We start from the raw sequence: 23,060 nt of genomic DNA on the forward strand, positions 1-23,060 counted from the left end.
AGAAGGGGTTAGATAAGGTGACAATTAAAGCTAACCCAGAGAAAACTAGACTAAGAATGTTTGATTGTCCATTTTCTTTGCAGATCATGGATCTGTGTCTTTTGCTTTCAACCCAACTAGATTTACGAAGTGGTGAGTTGTCAATAGCCTGAATCATGAAATGTTTATTGTGCTAGGATCACGCAATTGGCTAGATGTCCTTTTTCACATTGCTTGTCAGGAGTAATATATTCTTAATGGAATCCCTATCCAAAACAAATCCGTCCTCGGCCACTTCAAAGCATTGTTGCTTTATGACTTTATGGCAATGACTAAACTTAGGAAATGTTTTAAATGGGTTTTTAAGTGGTGGTGGGGAAATACTATTTTTCTTATTTGTTATATCTTAGCTACTTACTAGAAGTCTCTCAAGATCAATGGCCATGACTTAGACTTAGGATATGTTTAAGGGGCTTTTAAGTGGGGAAATACTTCAATGCTAGCTACTGGGTTCAATGAGTCCACTAGATTGTAGGCCTATGCAGTTGTGGAAAAAGTACCCATTGTCATACTTGAGTAAAAGATACCTTAATAGAAAATGATTCAAGTAAAAGTGAAAGTCACCTAGTAAAATACTACTTGAGTAAAAGCCTAAAAGCATTTGGTTTTAAATATACAGCACATTCAGAAAGTATTCAGACCCCTTAACTTTTTCCACATTTTGTTACGTTACAGCCTTATTCTAAAATTGATAAAATAGTTTTTTTTCCCCTCATCAATCTACACACAATACCCCATAATGACAAGGCAAAAACAGGTTTGTAGAAATGTTTGCACATTTATTAAGAATATAAAACTGAAAAATGACATTAACATAAGTATTCAGACCCTTTATTCAGTACTTTGTTGAAGCACCTTTGGCAGCGATTACAGCCTCGAGTCTTCTTGGGTATGACGCTACAAGCTTGGCACACCTGTATTTGGGGAGTTTCTCCCATTCTTCTCTGCAGATCCTCTCAAGCTCTGTCAGGTTGGATGGGGAGCATTGCTGCACAACTATTTTCAGGTCTCTCCTGAGATGTTTGATTGGGTTCAAGTCCGGGCTCTGGCTGGGCCACTCAAGGACATTCAGAGACTTGTCCTGAAGCCACTCCTGCGATGTCTTGGCTGTTTGCTTAGGGTCGTTGTCCTGTTGGAAGGGGAACCTTCGTCTGAGGTCCTGGGGCTCTGGAGCAGGTTTTCATCAAAGCTCTCTCTGTTCTTTGCGCTGTTCATCTTTGCCTCAATCCTGACTAGTCTCCCAGGCCCTGCTGCTGAAAAACATCCACACAGCATGATGCTGCCACCACCATGCTTCACCGTAGGGATGGTGACAGGTTTCCTCCAGACGTGACGCTTGGCATCCAGGCCAAAGACTTGGTTTCATCAGACCAGAGAATCTCGTTTCTCATGGTCTGAGAGTCCTTTAGGTGCCTTTTGGCAAACTCCAAGCGGGCTGTCATGTGCATTTTACTGAGGAGTGGCTTCCATCTGGCCACTCTAACATAAAGGCCTGATTGGTGGAGTGCTGCAGAGATGGTTGTCCTACTGGAAGGTTCTCCCATCTCTACAGAGGATCTCTAGAGCTCTGTCAGAGTGACCATCGGGTTCTTGGTCACCACCCTGACCAAGGCACTTCTTCCCCAATTGCTCAGTTTGGCCGGGCGGCCAGCTCTAGGAAGAGTCTTGGTGGTTCCAAACTTCTTCCATTTAGGAATGATGGAGGCCACTGTGTTCTTGGGGGCCTTCAATTTAAAATTCCTTATATCAACCAAACCAGATAGCCAGGGGCACACTCCAACACTTTGTGTTTAGTGAGTCCTCTAGATCAGAGGCCGTAGGGATGACCAGGGATCTTCTCTTGATAAGTGCGTGAATTGGCCCATTTTCCTGTCCTGCTAAGCATTCAAAATGTAACGAGTACTTTTGGGTGTCAGGGAAAATGTATGGAGTAAAAAGTACATAATTTTCTTTAGGAATGTAGTGGAGTAAAAGGTAAAGTTGTCAAAAATATAAATAGTAAAGTGAAGTACACATACCCCAAGTATTTTTATGTAGCCCTTTCCTGCAGTCTAATTACCTAGTGGCTTCATGGGTGGAATGTTACTAATATTTTTCATAAATTCATAAATAATAAACATTATGTTTTTTAAAGCAGAAAATCCGGTGTTTCTATGTCAAACGGTTTTGTTATATTTCAGTCTTCTGTGTTGTATATAAACTGTAATATTGGGATGCAAACTCAAAACTGAATACATTCCAACTCTATATCTGACATGGTACAGGTGTCTTCTTGTATTAAGCCCATAACAATGTGTGTGAGGTGTATACTTTTGTTTTAAACTATATTTGTTTAAGACTACCAAGAATCACTGTGTGTGACCCTGATTTAGCCCACTGCAGCAAAAGGTTATTAAGTACTTTACACCACTGGGCCTATGTGAGTGTTGTCTGTGAGTGCAGCTGACAGCAATGTCTACTAAGTTATGGGCTTATGATGTATGGGAGGTTATGGGCCTATGTGTGGGAGGTTATAGGCCTATGTATGGGAGGTTATGGGCATATGTATGGGAGGTTATGAGCCTATGTATGGGAGGTTATGGGCCTATGATGTGAGTGTTGTATGTAAGTCAGTAGGGCTGTGTGAGTGTTTACATTTTAGTTGTTTAACAGATGCTCTTATCCAGAGCGACTTACAGTTAGTGCATTCATCTTAAGATAGCTAGGTGGGACAACCACATATCACAGTGTTGTGTTGTATGTGAGTGTAGCTGATAGCAATCATAGGCCTATGAGTGTTGTACATAAGTACGTATGGCTGTGTGAGTGCTGTAGCTATGTAAGGGTTGTGTATGAGACTGACAGCGATGGCTGTGTTGTGTTTTACAGATAGCCCAGACACGGTGGTGTCCTCTGGCATTCCCTGGATCAGTGGGGTGAGGAGGACTTTGCTTGTACAAACTCTTCAAGCGTGGTTGGCTTCCCGTGATGACAAGGATAAAAGGGCCGTCAGGGAGGGACCACCATTAAATATTCACAACCCCACACCCCCACGCACACACACTAACACACACGCTCATATACACACGAATGTACACATGCACGCATGCACACACACACACACACACACACACACACACACACACACACACAAACACACACACACACACACACACACAAACACACTTAGAGGATTCTGTGTCAAACCATCCGAGAGGGAATCTCTCCCCTGACTTCTCAGAAACATGTCTCTGTGTGCTCTACTTCTAAAGACATTTTAAGAACAGTCTGTCTAAGTCAATCACACCATACACCATGCTGTATGCACCAGAAGTGGAATCACTACAGTGAGGGAAAAAAGTATTTGATCCCCTGCTGATTTTGTACGTTTGCCCACTGACAAAGAAATGATCAGTCTATAATTTTAATGGTAGGTTTATTTGAACAGTGAGAGACAGAATAACAACAAAACAATCCAGAAAAACGCATGTCAAAAATTGTATACATTGATTTGCATTTTAATGAGGGAAATAAGTATTTGACCCCCTCTCAATCAGAAAGATTTCTGGCTCCCATGTGTCTTTTATACAGGTAACGAGCTGAGATTAGGAGCACACTCTTAAAGGGAGTGCTCCTAATCTCAGTTTGTTACCTGTATAAAAGACACCTGTCCACAGAAGCAATCAATCAATCAGATTCCAAACTCTCCACCATGTCCAAGACCAAAGAGCTCTCCAAGGATGTCAGGGACAAGATTGTAGACCTACACAAGGCTGGAATGGGCTACAAGACCATCGCCAAGCAGCTTGGTGAGAAGGTGACAACAGTTGATGCGATTATTCGCAAATGGAAGAAACACAAAATAATTGTCAATCTCCCTCGGCCTGGGGCTCCATGCAAGATCTCACCTCGTGGAGTTGCAATGATCATGAGAACGGTGAGGAATCAGCCCAGAACTACACGGGAGGATCTTGTCAATGATCTCAAGGCAGCTGGGATCATAGTCACCAAGAAAACAATTGGTAACACACTACGCCGTGAAGGACTGAAATCCTGCAGCGCCCGCAAGGTCCCCCTGATCAAGAAAGCACATATACAGGCCCGTCTGAAGTTTGCCAATGAACATCTGAATGATTCAGAGGAGAACTGGGTGAAAGTGTTGTGGTCAGATGAGACCAAAATCGAGCTCTTTGGCATCAACTCAACTCACCGTGTTTGGAGGAGGAGGAATGCTGCCTATGACCCCAAGAACACCATCCCCACTGTCAATCATGGAGGTGGAAACATTATGCTTTTGGGGGTGTCCCCTTTGGGGGACAGGACAACTTCACCTTCCCTCAGCCAGGGCATTGAAAATGGGTCGTGGATGGATATTCCAGCATGACAATGACCCAAAACACACGGCCAAGGCAACAAAGGAGTGGCTCAAGAAGAAGCACATTAAGGTCCTGGAGTGGCCTAGCCAGTCTCCAGACCTTAATCCCATAGAAAATCTGTGGAGGGAGCTGAAGGTTCGAGTTGCCAAACATCTGCCTCGAAACCTTAATGACTTGGAGAAGATCTGCAAAGAGGAGTGGGACAAAATCCCTCCTGAGATGTGTGCAAACCTGGTGGCCAACTACAAGAAACGTCTGACCTCTGTGATTGCCAACAAGGGTTTTGCCACCAAGTACTAAGTCATGTTTTGCAGAGGGGTCAAATACTTATTTCCCTCATTAAAATGCAAATCAATTTATAACATTTTTGAGATGCGTTTTTCTGGATTTTTTTGATGTTATTCTGTCTCTCACTGTTCAAATAAACCTACCATTAAAAATTATAGACTGATCATGTCTTTGTCAGTGGGCAAACGTACAAAATCAGCAGGGGATTTTTTCCTTCACTGTATGTGTATCTTCAGACAATAACAGGAATATAACATATCCTTGCTGTATGATTTTACAGTGTTGTGTGAGTACACTTTCTCATGTAAATAAAACCAGGGCAGATTGAACAGAGTAGGGAAGAAATATAACAAGGAAAGACGGAATGGGGTTGCTGTTGTAAAGTGTCTAAACAATGTTCAGTGCTACTAATAGTGAGGTTAAATGCTAACAGGCTAAGCTAACTCCACCAGCCAGCTTCCAGCATACTAATAGTGAGACTAAATGCTAACAGGCTAAGCTAACTCCACCAGCCAGCTTCCAGCATACTAATAGTGAGCTAAATGCTAACATGCTAAGCTAACTCCACCAGCTAGCGTCCAGCATACTAACAGTGAGGCTAAATGCTAACAGGCTAAGCTAACTCCACCAGCTAGCTTCCAGCATACTAATAGTGAGGCTAAATGCTAAGCCAACTTCTCCAGCTCAGGCTCCAGAGGGGGTCTCACCTGCAGTAGTTGTGGCTGCCCAGACCCCCCTCTCCGTTGGGGTACTTGAGGGTGTTGTAGGGGTGCTGGAAGGTCTCATTCCAGAAGAGGCAGGGCTTGCCCCCCAGGAGGCTCGTCTGGTTCTGGCAGCCCCTGTAGTCCCCTCCGTTGGCTGTGTAACATTCTGGAGAAAGTGAGAGGGAGGGAGTGAAGTACGGAGGGAGGGGGGGGGGTGAGGGAAGGAGAAAGGGGAGAGAGGGGAGAGAGAGAGAGAGAGAGAGAGAGAGAGAGAGAGAGAGAGAGAGAGAGAGAGAGAGAGAGAGAGAGAGAGAGAGAGAGAGAGAGAGAGAGAGAGAGAGAGAGAGAGAGAGAGAGAGAGAGAGAGAGAGATATTTAACAAGGGTTCACTGTGTTTGGCATTGAGAGAGAAAGATCTATTCTAATAAAAATCAGAAGCTTGGCTGAGTTTTTTTCAGTCATGTTTTTACATCAATGTAGTCTGTTGATAATGTTGAGACAAAAGAGTAGGCTTGAATTATTAGAGTTTTAAACAAATAGGATAACTGTAAGTCTTGGAATAGTTGTGTTCTTTGCCCAGTTTTAGATTCTAAAGATGGCCAAGTGTGTTAGATAGCTAGCATGAGATCAATCACACAATATTGCTCCAATTAATGCCCTCCAAAAGTTTCACAAGTGTCTTTAGAAACCCACTACGATACATACAGTAAAAAACAGGCATGGTTTGAATTTTCTGCAAAATTGTACGACAACCATATGGAGAAGAGAGAGCGAGAGAGTGAAAGAGAGAGCGAGAGACCGAGAGAGAGGACAAACTAAAGCATGGTTAAACAACTGTATCTCAGCTCTAACGCTCAAACAACACACAAGATGGAGAAAATAAGCGCTTTTTTTCTCCAGACAACAAAAGAAAGAGAAACCAAATAAACTGATGGGAGTCTGATGAGCCCTCATTGCACAGGGTTTCCCTGGGGCTCAGAGGGAGGGAGGAGGGTCTCTGGTCTGGCCAGCACAGACACAGGCCCTGTCTGAAAATGCATCTACAGACAGTGAAGTATAGAGTGAAGCTCTGTCAGCTTTACTGTTCATCCTGCTTGCAGTGACAGCCATATGCCCTAAGCGAGAACGCTATGGTGTTAGTCTCTCTCTGCTTCCCCTTTGGAGTCTAATGTTTAAAGCTCATCTCCTGTTCCACAGCATCTAGAGTCGAACATCATTCAGATCAGTCTATCCCTATAGACTCTCCTGAAGCAGCCCTGTACAGCTCGTTACCGGCCGGTTTGGGAAGAGACAGCAGCATCACAGAGCCTTTGAAGGACTGTTCCCAAAGTCACCCACTCAACTCAGCCCTAGATGTGTTAGTTCACAGACATAAATGAGTCAATTAGTCCTACCACTCAGTATTGGTCTCCACTGATTCCCATTTTCTACTTAAGAGCCTTATCCAGACATAAGGCTGATCTATGGAAGAACATCGAGCAAAATACAGCAAAAACAAAATCTAAATGACTTCAGTCATCCAGGGTTGTCTGTATGGTGGTTTGATATCTGATGTCATTCCTTCCATGTCTCATGCCAAAAGTAACAGGAAACACATACAATAGTTTCCCTCGTGAAACACTATGTTCCTGCGGAAAAACGAGCTGCCTCCATATCAAACCAGGAGAGGCCTCCAGTTGCTTCCAGTGTCCTGTAAAAGTGGGTTTTAATGAAAGACATTTAGGGCAGGCGCAATTGTTCGGTCAGCCCTATCCACGATCCGTCAGCGGTATGACAGGCTGACAGGCTGCACTGCTAGTAAGGAGCTGAGGGGTGTAGGGTTTCAGTAATTATGATGCCACTCCATTGTCTGTAAACTGTAAACAGCTCCTCACTCCCCCAGCGAATGAGTTCTGCCAGTATCTAGGTCTGCGTGGCTCAGTATCAGCCAAGCATCATAAATCTACCCAGAGACTGTGAAGGGGAACGAACATGAATTCATAAAAGTAGCAATCCAGCTTAATAGCATTAGGAGACGTGTCACAGTTGTATGGAGAGTGTAGAGGGATAGCATCAGCTATCAGTCTGACGTTCAGAGGACAGATGAGGCGTGTTAAATAAGGTGGGATGTGTGTGTGTGTCACAGGATTCACACTGAGCAGTGTGGAGAGTTTGAGGGCCAGTGCCAGTGCATTTATGAGTCACTTCTATCCCAGAGCAATCACGTCAAGGGTGCTGTATTCCCCACTCCAGTCATCTCAGACTGCCAGCAGTACCTTGCAGGAAGCGTTGAGGCAGAGCCTTGCATGACAAACAGGCCCTGTGTCTGTCCTTCAAACTGGACACACACACACACACACACATTAGATTGAAATTTAAGTGACTGACGTTATTGTGCCTGCTTTACAAAGCAATAGATCAGAAGACAAAAGGAGAGGAACCCAATGTGACTTTGTGAAATATCTCCTATTTGGAAAACTTTTGTGGAAGTTTACTGTTTCAGTGTTCAGTACTTTGGATACTGCTGCTGCTGTTGGCAGTCATGAGCCTGCTATGGCAAAGCTATCTAACCCTTCCAGGACGAGACGATAAATAAGGCAGTGTTTTCCTAGCGGCCGGGCCAAGGGCGTGATGTGGTCTGGAGGCACCATTTGCCTGCGGTGGGAATGGGAAGTAGTGGATCTGCAGGGACTCAGAGATAAGTGAGGCCATCTTAAATATGAATGGAGCGTTTAAAAGGCCTGCGGAGGAAGGGAGGGAGGGAGGGAGCGCCATGCACACATCCTTGAAAACAAAAGTCCCTCCCGCTATAGGATGAGGATAGGAAGGGAGATCCAAAAGCTGTGACTCAATCCATCCACTTACCACGAGGTCGCCATCCGAAATGGTACACTATTCCCTATTTAGTGCACTACTTTTAACCAGGGCCCATCAAAAATAGTGCTCTATATAAGGGAATAGGGGGCTATTTGGGACATACTCCAGCTGTCCTCTTCCCTCTGATTGGTGACTATCGCCACCTCAGACCCTCTCCACCCCCTCTCTGTCAGCGTGTGACCGTTCCACTCATGTCACATGACAAGGGCCTTTCTTGTGGTCGCATCACAGCCTGATGGAAACAGAACCAGAGACCACGACCGCATGAAAGACGGAAAGAGAGAGAGAGAGAGAGAGCGAGAGAGAGTGGGGGGAGTAGAAAAAACTCTTAAATACATGCAAGATCCTCAAATAGAAAAGTTTGGGAAATGGGAGGAGAAGAGGAGGATGGAGGACTCGCCCCAAACCCCAACCAGCAAAGTCTTGCTCTCGCAGGATACCACACAAACCCAATAAGTCTTAAAAAAGGAAAGAGAGGAGGATAATTCACTGAGAGCTAATCGCCCTGTTATTATATTTGTCGGGATTTGCGGGCAAATTACTTCCATACTAAGACTTCAAATAGTGCTCGTTGGCGAGTGATGGAGAGAGAGAGAGAGCGAGAGAGAGAGAGAGAGAGAGAGAGCGAGAGAGAGAGAGAGAGAGCTGTGCCTGCTTGTGGTCATGTGATTTCATTGGGAAACAAAACAAACAAGTAGACAAACAAAGGAGGTTTCTCTGTAGAGAGTTTGCAGGTCACGCTATTAATACAGCCCTGTTTTGTTGTGTTAGCTATGAGCAGGGATGAAACAAAGTGCTAGATAATTACATAGGTCTGGTTCTAAAGACAGACTCTGATTTAAGGAGCTTCCTCCATCCCTCTCTATATCCCTCCATCCTTCTATCCATTCCTCCATCTTTATTACAACCCAGTAGGGAGTAACAGAGGGACAACCACGAGGACTGACTGTAGGACAGACTGTATGAGGTAACTGACAAAATAAAGTAAACACCAACATAAAGTGTCTTAATAGAGTGTTGGGGCACCACGAGCCGAACTAGGCTAAGCGAAACGAACGAGTGTGCTCGCATGCTCCATTAAAAGACCTTCACTTGAAAAACATGAAAAACGCATCAATAGTACTGTTTGTCCATTTTGAGACGCCGTAGACAGTATACACTTCCTCAAAATAGTCAGAATTAATCTAAGATAACGAACGTCTACGTAGCCAGGCGCTAAAATAGAACCTGCTACTATTTTTGACGCCAAGTCCCGCCTCTCCCATTTCCTCATTGGTATTTAGAAGCATATACCCACGTGGGTGATTGAAAGATGAACTGAGGTCCACACTCCAGTCCAGTTGGTAGTGGTGGTAATGCACCTTAAAGTTGGTTGCCAACCGCCATTATAAAGTCCACAGAAGAAGAAGAAGACTGAAGGAGGAGAGATTACTAGAAACTAACTAGGTTTCCCCTTTTATCTGTGGATTAATTGTTGGAGTAGAGAACACACGATTTTGTGACTCAAAATTCTACAAAGATCCAGAAAAAAAGGACCTTCTGCATTTCAGGTAAAATAACAACCCAGGACAATTAGTTAGCAACAGCAAGCTAGCTAGCTAAATGTCCAACCATGTTTCATGTTTTTCGACCTGTCCCCAAATGAATATAATATAGTCTCTCTCTGTCTCTCTCGCCCTAATATATTGATATTTCAACCTGCGTGTCCTGATCGCATCTGGTGTGGATGGACAAAATCAACATGCGTGAGATGGTGCACGCGGACGCCCGGTATAGTCAGCATGTAAGATGTTTGGTGCAGTATTTCTCAAGTGAAAAAATGTGCATGAAAACGATTTGTCTCTGGTTGAATGACAACAGGGCCTAAAAACACCCGCCACCTGCAAATGCGTGTAGATTTTGGCATTGGTGGGTAAGATATCTATTTCACCAGCCAGGTTGGCGGATGGTCAGGGCTCCACAGTGCGAGCATTACACTTGCATTTGTGAATAAAAATAGTCAAGTATGATCACATTTATAGTAAAATAAATGCTGCATTAGCTGTTTATCAAAGTATTTCTGCCGTTTTGTTTCATAGCTGGTAAATTAAGTCAAAGAACTACGAATCCTACATAGCCTATTCCACCTCGCGCTGCAACACTGCCTGGCTGGGGGCTGTGCGCATGTGAAGAGCTGAGTGAAAGATTCATTTTTAGAAGCACCTGTGCACAGGCATTTACATTTACATTTACATTTTAGTCATTTAGCAGACGCTCTTATCCAGAGCGACTTACAGGAGCAATTAGGGTTAAGTGCCTTGCTCAAGGGCACATCGACATTTACATTTGGTCTAATTTACTTGAAACAAAATACTATTGACATTGTTTTGTTCACAAGCTAGGTTGTTCTTCTATGACTGAGTTTCAACTGGTAGGGAAGAGAAGACAACGCTTCTCTACTAGTCAGACTCAATCTCGCAGGCACAAACATGACTGGAGTCGTGTTACCATGGTAACCTCCTGCCCTTAAAGGGGAAGGTGAATTATTTTGTCTCATCTGTGATATTTTGGTTAAAAGACTAACATCACAAAAAATGAAATTAAACAACCACATTACTTCTTACTAGTAATACATTTTTTGTTTTAGAAACATTACAAAGCATGCCCATACGTTTTGTGTTTTGTTGATGTAATTTTAGCGGAAAAAAATTATTTTGGCTGTTAAGAAATCTGAGTGGCTGGTGAATCCAAAAGTGATTTGTATGCCCAAAATGACAACAAACACTTCATTAACGAATCCCTACTGCTGACCAATCACCGACGAAGGGGCGTAGACTGCGGTTACCGACTTCGGCTTGCCTTGAGAAAAAATATAGTGTGTGTGAACAACCAAAAAAACCTTGCGGAAGACCAAAACTAACAAAAACGTCACAAAATGTTGTCATAACATATGCACAAACTGTTCCAAAACTGTTTAGGCTGGGAAGCATGCAGAGGCCTTTAGTCTACACCTGTTGTTTTGAAGCATGTGACGAATACAATTGATTTGATTTGAGGAGGGCACCGCATGGCAATATCAATTTTTTTATCGGTATACTGCAGTGCTGTTAAGTTTTATAGCGGTACAGTAACTTATTTCCCATGAGGTGTATAGATACAGTATTCCACTATGGGGTATCAGTGGTCTAGACTTACAGGTTACAACTGTGACTAAACAGGCAAGATGCTTTCACCCTTACAAGGGTCTACAAAAGTGTGAACGTGACTGAAAAAGATAGTCTTGCTACCACATAATTGAAGTGAGTCTTATTCCCACATAAGTGAGAGATGCCCCTTCACTACCCCAATGTCTTCCTCCAATACAATTACTTGTTTACTTTAAAGCCATTGTCATTCTGTTTTGTTAGTGACCCGAATAAGGGAGCAATAAAAACCATGGACACCCACTTTAGGCCTAAAAAACCTCAACACTCTACCCCAAATACCCCTCACACACGCACTTCCACTATTGTCAAATCCATGCGAGAAAGTGTGCAAGTCAAGTGCACACTTCAGGAGAAGGGGAGGATTTGGTAGTGAACGACGGGACTTATACTGACTATGACCTAAAGGAGGACGTTGAAACAAAAGTGGAAAGGAAGGACCTGACATACGTGAGGATGAAATGCCAACGTGACACAAGGGAGGACGGGTGTCACGTTAAATTACTTCCCCCTTGCACTTCCTGTCAGTTTCCCTGTTTCCTCTGGAGTCACTCTGCTCTAGCCATCTGCTGTTTCAGTGAGACAAAGACGAAAATGAAGAGGCATATTTTCCAAACATGACTGAAAGGGTCTTCATATCTTCACCTCCTATTACACACAGACACACACACTTCACCCCTGCCTGCCTCTCCCCATTACTGTATATCAAGCTACCCTGTCTGTGATTCATCTGCCATGTCCCAGGCCTCTAAGTAGACTAAGTAGACAAGGTTAGCAGGTTAAACAAATATAGACGGGGAAATGTCCCTCCTGCTACACAATGCCGCATACTCAACACAAGCTGCCGGTGAACTCACTCTAAACCAACTCTGACAATAGAGTAAACAAGGTGAAGAGGAGGAGGGAGGGGGTTAGGGGGAGAGAGGGGAGGGGAGGGGAGTGAGGGAGAGAGAGAGAGGGTCTCAGTGAAACAACGTGGATACAGCCAGGACAGAGCAGGAGGGAGGGAGGGTGAGAGCGAGAGAGGCTCAATGAAGTTGCTCTGTGTGTTCCAAGGTACACAATTAAGGTGTTTGGGATAGATCCATCTGAAATCATAAACCAAACTGTAAATTAGGCGGGCGCACAGAGAGCACCGAATACAGGATGATAGAAAGAGTCAAAGGGAAAGGGAAAAACAGAGACAGAATGAGAGATGAGAGAAATAGAAATAGGTGAGAATGGAAGAGAAACAGCAGGAGAAGTAGAGGCAGAGCACAACAACGCCAGAGATAGAAAACTATTTATGATCTTTTATTGTTAGAACTGCTTTCTTCAAAGCCCTCATTCTCTCCATGTTGCTCCAGTGAAGTAACACTTGGCTAACTTGATTTCCTATTGTTATGGAAGGACCCACCAAGCCAAGGCTCATAAAATTAACAGCAAACAGAGACAAAGCTAGCAAGCGCCTAGCTAGCCTACACCAGACCAGCCAGGCCTCAGCTCAGAGCTCCAAATGCCATTCCAGATGAGCTCTGTGGTGCAGTTACGTGCTGGGCCCCTATACCAGCAAACAAACAACCAATGTAGGGCTTAGATAGAGAAAAAACTGAGCCTGTTTAATTTGTCTGCTGCTGGGAAGGAAGGGAATGAACACACAAACACAAACACCCACACACACACACACACAAGCATACGGGTTCTTAGTACTATCGGGGATTGGCTAGCTTTGGGATCTATGGCTGTGATTTGGGACATGATAGCCCACTGTTGCTAAAGTCTGTTCAAGCACTGCATGGGGGCTTTTCTCCTCTCTTCTTCTCTTCCTCTCTTCCTCTCCTCTTCCCTTCTTTTTATAAAAAAAAGAGGGAGTAAAATGATCCCTACACCAACCAACACTCAGGCTACATCCCAAAATGGCACGCTATTCCCTTCATAGTGCACTGGTAAAAAATAGTGCACTATATAGGGAATAGGTTGCATTTGGGATGCAGCTCTCAGAGATCTGTTATAAGCAGATGCAGTGACAGAACATGCATTAATCTGTCTCTACTATCCACAGCATTCCTTTACACTCTCTCTCTCTCTCTCTCTCTCTCTCTCTCTCTCTCTCTCTCTCACACTTCTCCCTCCTTCTACTCTTCCAACGCTTTTACTGTAAGAAAGAAAGGGTGCAATTTTAATCAGCCGAGCAGCGGGGGCGACAGTGTTTTAAGTTGCATCCGATGTGGAGGACAGGGGCACCCAGACACACAGACTGCATTGTTCCAACTTCCCAGTGGACTATGTCATTGTGCGTGTGTCATTCATTCATTCTCACCCACTCTTGACTGTACTGCCAGTGTAATTCCCCAAAGGATGTCCGCCCACTGTGTGTGTGTCAGTCATTCTAATCTAGGCTGACCAGCGTGTTCCAGACTTTCAAAGGCAACAATCAATGTGCTAAAACATTTACTGTAAGCCTGTGGTGTCTACAGTACAGAACACTAGGGCGACTTGTTGTTAATTTCCTGGCATTCTGAATGAAAGCAATGTGTAAAAAAAAAAACGTTCCGCCAGTGAATCCATCATTATCTTCAGACAATAAAATGGTACAGTAAAAATGCAAACACATTGATCCATAAGTTTGGAGGTGTATTGATAATGTGAGGTCCTACAAGCATCTTTGCGAACTTCAACTCTCCTTCTTCCCTATCAGAAACACTTTCATCTATCTCCAGTGATCCCCCAAACCCCTCTAACTCTAGCCAAAGCCTCACTGCTACATCTAAGCATTGGCCCCAATCGCTAACACACCTCACAAAGAGAGAGAAGGAGTGAGTGAGGTGAGCGAGTGAGAGAGAGAGAACAGAGAGCGGCTAATAGCTGCACACACATGCCCCTGAAACAGCTCAGAGCCAGAGCCTCCTTACCCCAAACCACATGTAATTAACATACCAGACATGCCAGCCAACATGAGCACAAACAGGACGATCGAAAACAGGTGTGTTTCAAAACAAAGACCCCCTCCTCACCTCTCTCTCTCTCTCTCTCTTTTCTCCCTCGTCTCCCTCTCTCTCTGTCTCTCTCGCCCTTTCTCTCTCTCTCCCTCTCCCTTCCTCTCTCTTTCTGGGCCCCTGCGTGATTACAGGCCCCAGGGAAGATGGGGCCGGACTGGGAGGATAAATAGAGGGCATGAACTGAGGTGAGGCAATTGTGACCTGCCATTCAAGTGCTCTCAAAAAACAATTTCAATCACTTATATTATGCATGCAACAGTAATAGAGAAATAAATGTTTGTTCTTCCTTTCTGGTATTCTGTTCTAGTGCTGAGCGATTAACTGACATTTTGGTTATTTTTTGGATTTTAAAGAACTAAGTATTTATTTTTTTATTTCACCTTCATTTAACCAGGTAAGCCAGTTGAGAACAAGTTCTCATTTACAACCGCGACCTGGCCAAGATAAAGCAAAGCAGTGCGATAAAAACAACAACACAGAGTTACATATGGGGTAAACAAAACATAAAGTCAAAAATACACTGCTCAAAAAATAAAGGGAACACTAAAATAACACATCCTAGATCTGAATGAATGAAATAATCTTATTAAATACTTTTTTCTTTACATAGTTGAATGTGCTGACAACAAAATCGCACAAAAATGATCAATGGAAATCAAATGTATCAACCCATGGAGGTCTGGATTTGGAGTCACACTCAAAATTAAAGTGGAAAACCACACTACAGGCTGATCCAACTTTGATGTAATGTCCTTAAAACAAGTCAAAATGAGGCTCAGTAGTGTGTGTGGCCTCCACGTGCCTGTATGACCTCCCTACAACGCCTGGGCATGCTCCTGATGAGGTGGCGGATGGTCTCCTGAGGGATCTCCTCCCAGACCTGGACTAAAGCATCCGCCAACTCCTGGACAGTCTGTGGTGCAACGTGGCGTTGGTGGATGGAGCGAGACATGATGTCCCAGATGTGCTCAATTGGATTCAGGTCTGGGGAACGGGCGGGCCAGTCCATAGCATCAATGCCTTCCTCTTGCAGGAACTGCTGACACACTCCAGCCACATGAGGTCTAGCATTGTCTTGCATTAGGAGGAACCCAGGGCCAACCGCACCAGCATATGGTCTCACAGGGGGTCTGAGGATCTCATCTCAGTACCTAATGGCAGTCAGGCTACCTCTGGCGAGCACATGGAGGGCTGTGCGGCCCCCCAAAGAAATGCCACCCCACACCATGACTGACCCACCGCCAAACCAGTCATGCTGGAGGATGTTGCAGGCAGCAGAACGTTCTCCACGGCGTCTCCAGACTCTGTCACGTCTGTCACATGTGCTCAGTTTGAACCTGCTTTCATCTGTGAAGAGCACAGGGCGCCAGTGGCGAATTTGCCAATCTTGGTGTTCTCTGGCAAATGCCAAACGTCCTGCACGGTGTTGGGCTGTAAGCACAACCCCCACCTGTGGACGTCGGGCCCTCATACCACCCTCATGGAGTCTGTTTCTGACCGTTTGAGCAGACACATGCACATTTGTGGCCTGCTGGAGGTCATTTTGCAGGGCTATGGCAGTGCTCCTCCTGCTCCTCCTTGCACAAAGGTGGAGGTAGCAGTCCTGCTGCTGGGTTGTTGCCCTCCTACGGCCTCCTCCACGTCTCCTGATGTACTGGCCTGTCTCCTGGTAGCGCCTCCATGCTCTGGACACTACGCTAACAGACACAGCAAACCTTCTTGCCACAGCTCGCATTGATGTGCCATCCTGGATGAGCTGCACTACCTGAGCCACTTGTGTGGGTTGTAGACTCCGTCTCATGCTACCACTAGAGTGAAAGCACCGCCAGCATTCAAAAGTGACCAAAACATCAGCCAGGAAGCATAGGAACTGAGAAGTGGTCTGTGGTCACCACCTGCAGAACCACTTCTTTATTGGGGGTGTCTTGCTAATTGCCTATAATTTCCACCTGTTGTCTATTCCATTTGCACAACAGCATGTGAAATGTATTGTCAATCAGTGTTGCTTCCTAAGTGGACAGTTTGATTTCACAGAAGTGTGATTGACTTGGAGTTACATTGTGTTGTTTAAGTGTTCCCTTTATTTTTTTGAGCAGTGTACAACAGAAAATCTATATACAGTGTGTGCGAATGTAGTAAGTTATGGAGGTAAGGCAATAAATAGGCCAAAGTGCAAAATAGTTACAATTTCGTATTAACACTGGAATGATATATGTGCAAAAGATGATGTGCAAATTGACTGACATCTGTTCAATTATTTTAATTCCATTTTGTTCGTTTTTTCTTCTGTGAGCTCAATGCGCACATTGCACAGTTTCTGTAGAGATAAATCAGATCGAGCCCAAACTGTGTGATGTAGTAGGGAGTTGTAGTTTCCAACAGGTAAATATTCTACGTAGTGTTGCGCTGAAAACGTGGTAATTAACTACAATGACCGTAATCCATCGCACGCCTGCTTGTCTGATCTGTGTTTCTTTTAGCCTGTAACATAAAAGAGACAGAATAATGTGCAATTGAGAGGGATAGAGTAGCTGCTTCGCGAGGTATCTCTACCTAATCTAAGTGATTGATAGTTGGTATTCAGCAGTCATAAGCAGCAGCTCTATAGAGATGAGATGATGACTTGGAATGAAATAATAAAGTCATCAAATAAAACAAATGTAATATACACAACAACTGAAATATTTTATAAAAGTAAAGTGAATAAATGATGGTTAGTAAGTGACAAGCAGTAATGGGCAGTTACAGCATTCAACCCACATAATGCATAGTGCATTTAATAAAAAATAAACAAATCTAACCCGAAATCGAAAACCGCAAGTAATCGCACTACTGTTTCCTCAAGAACATGTAACGATAACACTAATACAGATATTAATAAGCAATATTATAAGAATGTTATTGATGTAGAATAAAAGTGAAGCATTGAGGATTTAATGTAACCATGCATAACCCAAGGGGGAAAGAGAGAATTACGGTGAACTTCCCAACATGTTGTTGTAAGAAGTTTGACAGTTTGAGAACCAAAGAGGAAGTAGTAAGGAGGAAGTAGTAATGTCAGCTTGGAATTCTGGGTACCAATGACTGGAACATCTCCCATAACCCAACAGCCGGCCAAGCGCCCACCCGCTCGCCACCGTGAAAGAATTTCAAATCAGCTTGTGAGTTCTGTAGCCAATGGGCTCACTTTGGAATAATTGTTCTTTAGATGAGAGCAGAAGTGGCATGAAGTGCCGGCTGGAAATTTGACTTAATTTGATCAAAACGTCTAAGGAAGGCTTTGAGCCATGTGTTTAAATTAGGCGTAATTGGAGCAGACCAACATTGGATTTTGTTCACCCTTTGGGCAGATGACAACATTACATAGACTGCACTTCATAGCTGCACTTCAGAAACCTTGAGAATTCCAGAGCCATGTAGAACTCAAGAGTTTTCCTAGCTCCATAGTTTTAGAACTCAGTGTTCCTATAGCTCAATTGTTCTAGAACTTAGTGTTCCTAGTTCTAGAACTCTTAGTTTTAGAACATTTCGTCAGAATGTTTTGCGAGCAGCGGGTCCATGTGGGGAACACAAACATGCCCCATCTGCATCCAATGACTCTCTTCTTGCAGCATGAAGCTAATAGAGTGTGAGTGGCAAGCACATCAGAAAAGGCCCCGCATGTTTGTTTTGCCAATCTTGGTAAACTACAGATGGAAGTCTTGGCTAAGTCCCTTCTGCATTCTTCCGACTGCATCGTCACATCCACTTCTACTTGGATCTGAGAAAAATGAGAGAAACTGGGCTCTTTGCTATGATGGTGAGAGAGAGCAGTCCGACATTTCACCTTTATCTCTCTCTCCACACTAAATTCCCCCTTATCTGAAACATTTTCTAAAAGGACCACAACAAAACACATTCATCTGTAATTCTGGATTCTTCTCCGATTTTCTCCGATTTTCTCTAAATGCGCTTAATGTGTGATGTTTTATCTTCCTGATTGCCCCGGTCAGCCAACGAGCGAAGGGTGCAATACCACCATATTAAAATTACAAATGACCGACAGATAATCCACAAACAAAACACACAACACCTGGACACAAAAACCAATGCACAAAAGCTGCCACACAACTACGGTTGCAAAGCTACCGGTAATTTACCAGTTACCGGAATCTAATCTGGGAAATTAACAGAAAATCTATGGCAATCTATCAACAAACAAAAAAAGATTCATATGTAGTATTCATTTTTTAACTCTTCTAACTATTGACTTTTTCCAGAACTGCCACCAATTTGACGCCAAAACATTTACAACAAATACATATTGACATAGTCAAATAAATAAGTGTGTAAAAAATAACAAATACTATTTCAAGCTGAAACCTTCATATTAAACACCAATGGTATTCACTAAGTTGATGGTTTATATGTAGGATAATGTTTTACAGCTTTGTCATTAAATGTTTTATTTTTAAATCATCCTATTTAATTATTTTAAATATTTTACATGTGATAAGGCCACACAGAGTGCCAGAGGTAATTACAGACACTAGATGTCTTGTGATAGATTACATAAAATCCTTGAAAGATACCAAAATACTGGTAGTTTACTGCTAAACTTGGAAAGTTTCTAGTATTATACCCTCCGTTTGCAACCCTAAACACAACACAAGAAGGAACTAAAGCAGGGATCATCACCAGCCTTTTAGCCCCCTGTGTTTTGTGTTTTTACCAGGCCATCTCCAATGTCTGGTCCTGACTTGTGAAAGCGAATCCTTATCACTGTGGTTTGTGTGTAAGTGTGTGTTTCACTGTGGTCTGTGTGGCTCTAGGAAGCTCCTCTGTACAGAGAATCAGATGTCTCCGGTCAATGGGAGAGAGAGGGCATCCCAGTCCCACTACCATGCCTGAGAAAGAGGATCCATTACAGGGATCTATTGAGGATCTAGTGTGGATCTAGTTTCATGGCATCGGCCGTGTGTGACCGCCCCTGGTTGCTCGGCCGGGGCTCAGTCGGCGCTGGGCTCGGTGATTGTGCCACGTAGACTGTCTGCTGGGCACTGGGGGTATTTGGAGACACACACACAGACACACTCATGTCCAACCAACTTGTTGTTCACCTCAGAAAGGTGGGATGTATTCACCTCAAGAACACAGGGTCTGCGTCCCAAATGGCATCCTATTCCCTATAGTGAACTACTTTTGACCAGGGTCCATATAGGGCTCTGGTCAAAGGTAGTGCACTGTGTAGGGAATAGGGTGCCATTAGGGAGGCAGACAGGGATAGACAGACAGCTAGCTAAATCAGGGCCTCTTGTCCTGTCAGGTCAGGTTTCAAAGCCATTGAGTTTCAGCCACATTCAAAGAGCTTCAATGCGCTGCAATGGGATATCACTGGCTCACAGCTAAACGGCTTACAGGGGTAAGACCTGGGTCGTAAAACAAGGTCCTGGGACCAAGATGTTCCTGAGGTTCAATCACTTACATAAATCATTGTGTCTGTTGAGTTCCCACATAACTTGGATTCAGTAGATAGATATGGGTTGTCAAAGCCTCATATTTGCAATGCAATCCCCCCGTCCCACAATTCACTTAACTCTGTCCACATTCTGACTAGTCCACTTACCTAAGTCAACTCCTTAGTCAACTTACCTAAGTCAACTTAGCTGCCTCCACTCGCTATGTTGTCCAGATGTCCACTCATTGTCTTGTTAACTCCCATGTCCTGTCTACTACTTATCCCTGTCCACTTGGCCTGTCCACTGATCCCTGCTGTCCACTTGGCCTGTCCACTGAACCCTGCTGTCCACTGTCAGTGGGTGTGTCCTGCATCTGCAGGAGGGGAAAGGCGACAATTTGCTTCTTCGGCCGCAAAATGCCTGCTGGACCTAGATCAAGCCTAGCCAAGCCGAAGCCCTGGTCCCTGCTGCTGGAGGGAAATTGCTCTCCATTTATTTAGAGAGCCTGTGATTTCATTTGGTGTGTGTGAGTGTGTGTATTTAGAGAGGCTGAGCCTGTCATTCCTCAGCAGCAGGGCTGGAACAGAGAGCAAGCTACGTACCAAATGGCACCCTATTCCCAATATAGCACACTACATTCGACCAGGGCCCATAGAGCTCTGGTCAAAGGTAGAGCACTTGTAGGGAATAGGGTGCCATTTTGGATGCATACGAGAAACCTCAGTGGCCACCGGATGAGGACCAAACGCAATCCTCATATAAAAAGACTGGAGTTCACAGGACAAGTCATGTCCCCCCCCCCCCCCCCCCCAAAGCAAACACAACTGGTTTTGGGGTTTTACCGGGAATATAGAACCACAGTGTCTCACATAACTTTTACTTTTATTTTTTTATCCTGACACACTTGAAAAAATTTGACCTATCAGAGCACTGACTCAGTCAGAATAGCAATGTGTGTTCTCTTCATATCTACACGTCCACAGCTGATAACAATGCATTTTGATTTAAACTCATTATATGAATCCAAAAGCTTAGGCACAAAAACTCATTATTTTGTGTAATTCTCCAATGCATCGAAACACATTTCCCTTCAGGGGCTTCCAATCCTAACCAAACGTACTTTAAAATTCCATTCAGATGAATAAAATTGCATTTTAATAACGAAAAACAATTGTTTGTTGTAGAGAGTTGATAGAATTCCCAGAAAGCATGGGGCATGTATGCTTCCATACGTAATGCCATTACTGTTCTTTGCGTATCTGCATTTACCCTGCACAGCGTACGCCGCGTCTCAAAGTGTGTTCAGTCTGATGGCCTATAACAGAGTCTGTGTTCCAAATGGCACCCTATTTCCTCCATTGTGCACTGCTTTTGACCAGGACCCATAGGGATTGGCGGGGCCCAGAGAGAATGTCAGTGGGAAATGAGAGGAAAGGCTCCTAATGCACAAGCAAATGTCAAGGTACACAAGAAGACTGGGCCGATGAGGTGAGCAATGCTGCTCATGCATAATGGCATTCAAATAAGAGAGGGATGGAGGAGGAGAGGAAGAATGACCGAGATAGAGGGAGAGGAGAATAAGAGAGAGAGAGGAAGAGAGAATGCAGTGCAGAGATGTTGACGTATGGAGCAACAACAGTATAGATAAAGTTCTAAAGTGAAGTACAGTTGAAATTGGACATGTCCAGGCACAAAACATCCCACATTGACCTTGACCTATGTTGAACACAAACATGTCCCAAGAAAAGTCATAGCTGGCAACAGACAGAAAAAAGAACAACGAATACACTCCCTCCACCTAAATATTGTTTATGTCCTCCAGTCTTGGCAGTTGAGCATTAGACACACACACATGCACGCACGCACACACACATCAACACACATCGTGGTGAAACAGGCAGATGCTTGACAGCTTAATTCTACGTTGTCTACGAGAGGAGAAGAGGAGAAAGGAGAAGAGGAGAGTAGAGGAGAGAGCTGCCTTGCCGGATCAGGCCAGACTGAGTGACACAGTGAACATGAAACCACCTTTCTTTTGTCTCTTCTCACAACACGCTTTACATAATTATCACATCTGTCATGTCCAATCTACTCACTAGAGAGAGGATAGCTGCCCCATTCGCCTTCTCATCCGACGAAGTGCCTTTGACTTTCAGAGATGAGACAGGACAGGGCCTGTGGCAGAAAGTGAATCTGACTCTGACGCGGGAAGGGAAAGAAAGAGGGAGGAAGGGAGGTAGAGAGAGAGAAAAATGGAAAAGAAGAGACTTGACTTCCTGACACAGGAGAAGATGACAGGGGTGGTTTGCATCCTGGAATGACAGCTGTGGAGCCTGCCCTGGACAGGTGGTGATTTGCACAAGGTGAAAGAGAAAGAGATGGAAAGGAGGTAGAACCGAGACAGAGAGAGACAGAGAGAGAGACAGAGAGAGAGACAGAGAGAGAGAGAGAGAGAGAGAGAGAGAGAGAGAGAGAGAGAGAGAGCGAGAGAGAGACAGAGAGAGAGAGACAGAGAGAGAGAGAGAGATACGAGAGATGAGAGAGAGAGAGAGAGAGAGAGAGAGACAGAGAGAGAGACAGAGAGAGAGACAGAGAGAGAGACAGAGAGAGAGAGAGACAGAGAGACAGACTGATCAAACACACAGAAGCCTTTGAAATCCTCTGAGGAACATGACCAAAAAAAACAATCACAGCTACAGCTAAACTCAGGCTTGGTAATAATCGTAATAATAATGATAATCAGGACAGTGTATACTAAGACTCAGTCCGTCTGTCCATCTCTGGGTCTGCGGTTGCCATGGTAGCCTGTCCCAGGGCGTCGGCCGTAACCTGACGTCTGCAGGGCACCACCCAGGGGTCAACAGGAAGTAGCTGCTAGGCCAGCGGCCGGACGCAAAGCCACATGACACAGACCAAAGTTTCCTACTTCCAGCCAAACTCAACTCACTTTCAGCCAAGTAAATATGAGTATTCCACTGAACTTTGGGCAGCCGTCGCAAGTCAGGGCATGCTGCAGAGTACTGGGAATGTAGGCAAATAGGGAGCACTCATACTCTCTCTCTCTCTCTCTCTCTCTCTCTCTCTCTCTCTCTCTCTCTCTCTCTCTCTCTCTCTCTCTCTCTCTCTCTCTCTCTTCTCTCTCTCTCTCTCTCTCTCTCTCTCTCTCTCTCTCTCTCTCTCTCTCTCTCTCTCTCTCTCTCTCTCTCTCTCTCTCTATAAT

At 44.3% G+C, this 23,060-nt stretch overlaps 1 protein-coding gene across 1 annotated transcript in view; it reads right to left on the bottom strand.

Annotated features, from left to right (window-relative positions):
- LOC311141334 (kremen protein 1-like) overlaps nucleotides 1-23,060 on the bottom strand; it is a 105,743-nt gene that overhangs the window by 70,771 nt on the left and 11,912 nt on the right. Inside the window, exon 2 of the mRNA XM_084176628.1 lies at nucleotides 5,390-5,552. Coding sequence (XP_084032754.1) covers nucleotides 5,390-5,552 — 163 coding nt within the window. The remainder of the gene's footprint in view (nucleotides 1-5,389; nucleotides 5,553-23,060) is intronic.

This window comes from Coregonus lavaretus (assembly GCF_964263955.1).
Source record: "Coregonus lavaretus genome assembly, chromosome: 14".
NCBI classification, from domain to species: domain Eukaryota; kingdom Metazoa; phylum Chordata; class Actinopteri; order Salmoniformes; family Salmonidae; genus Coregonus; species Coregonus lavaretus.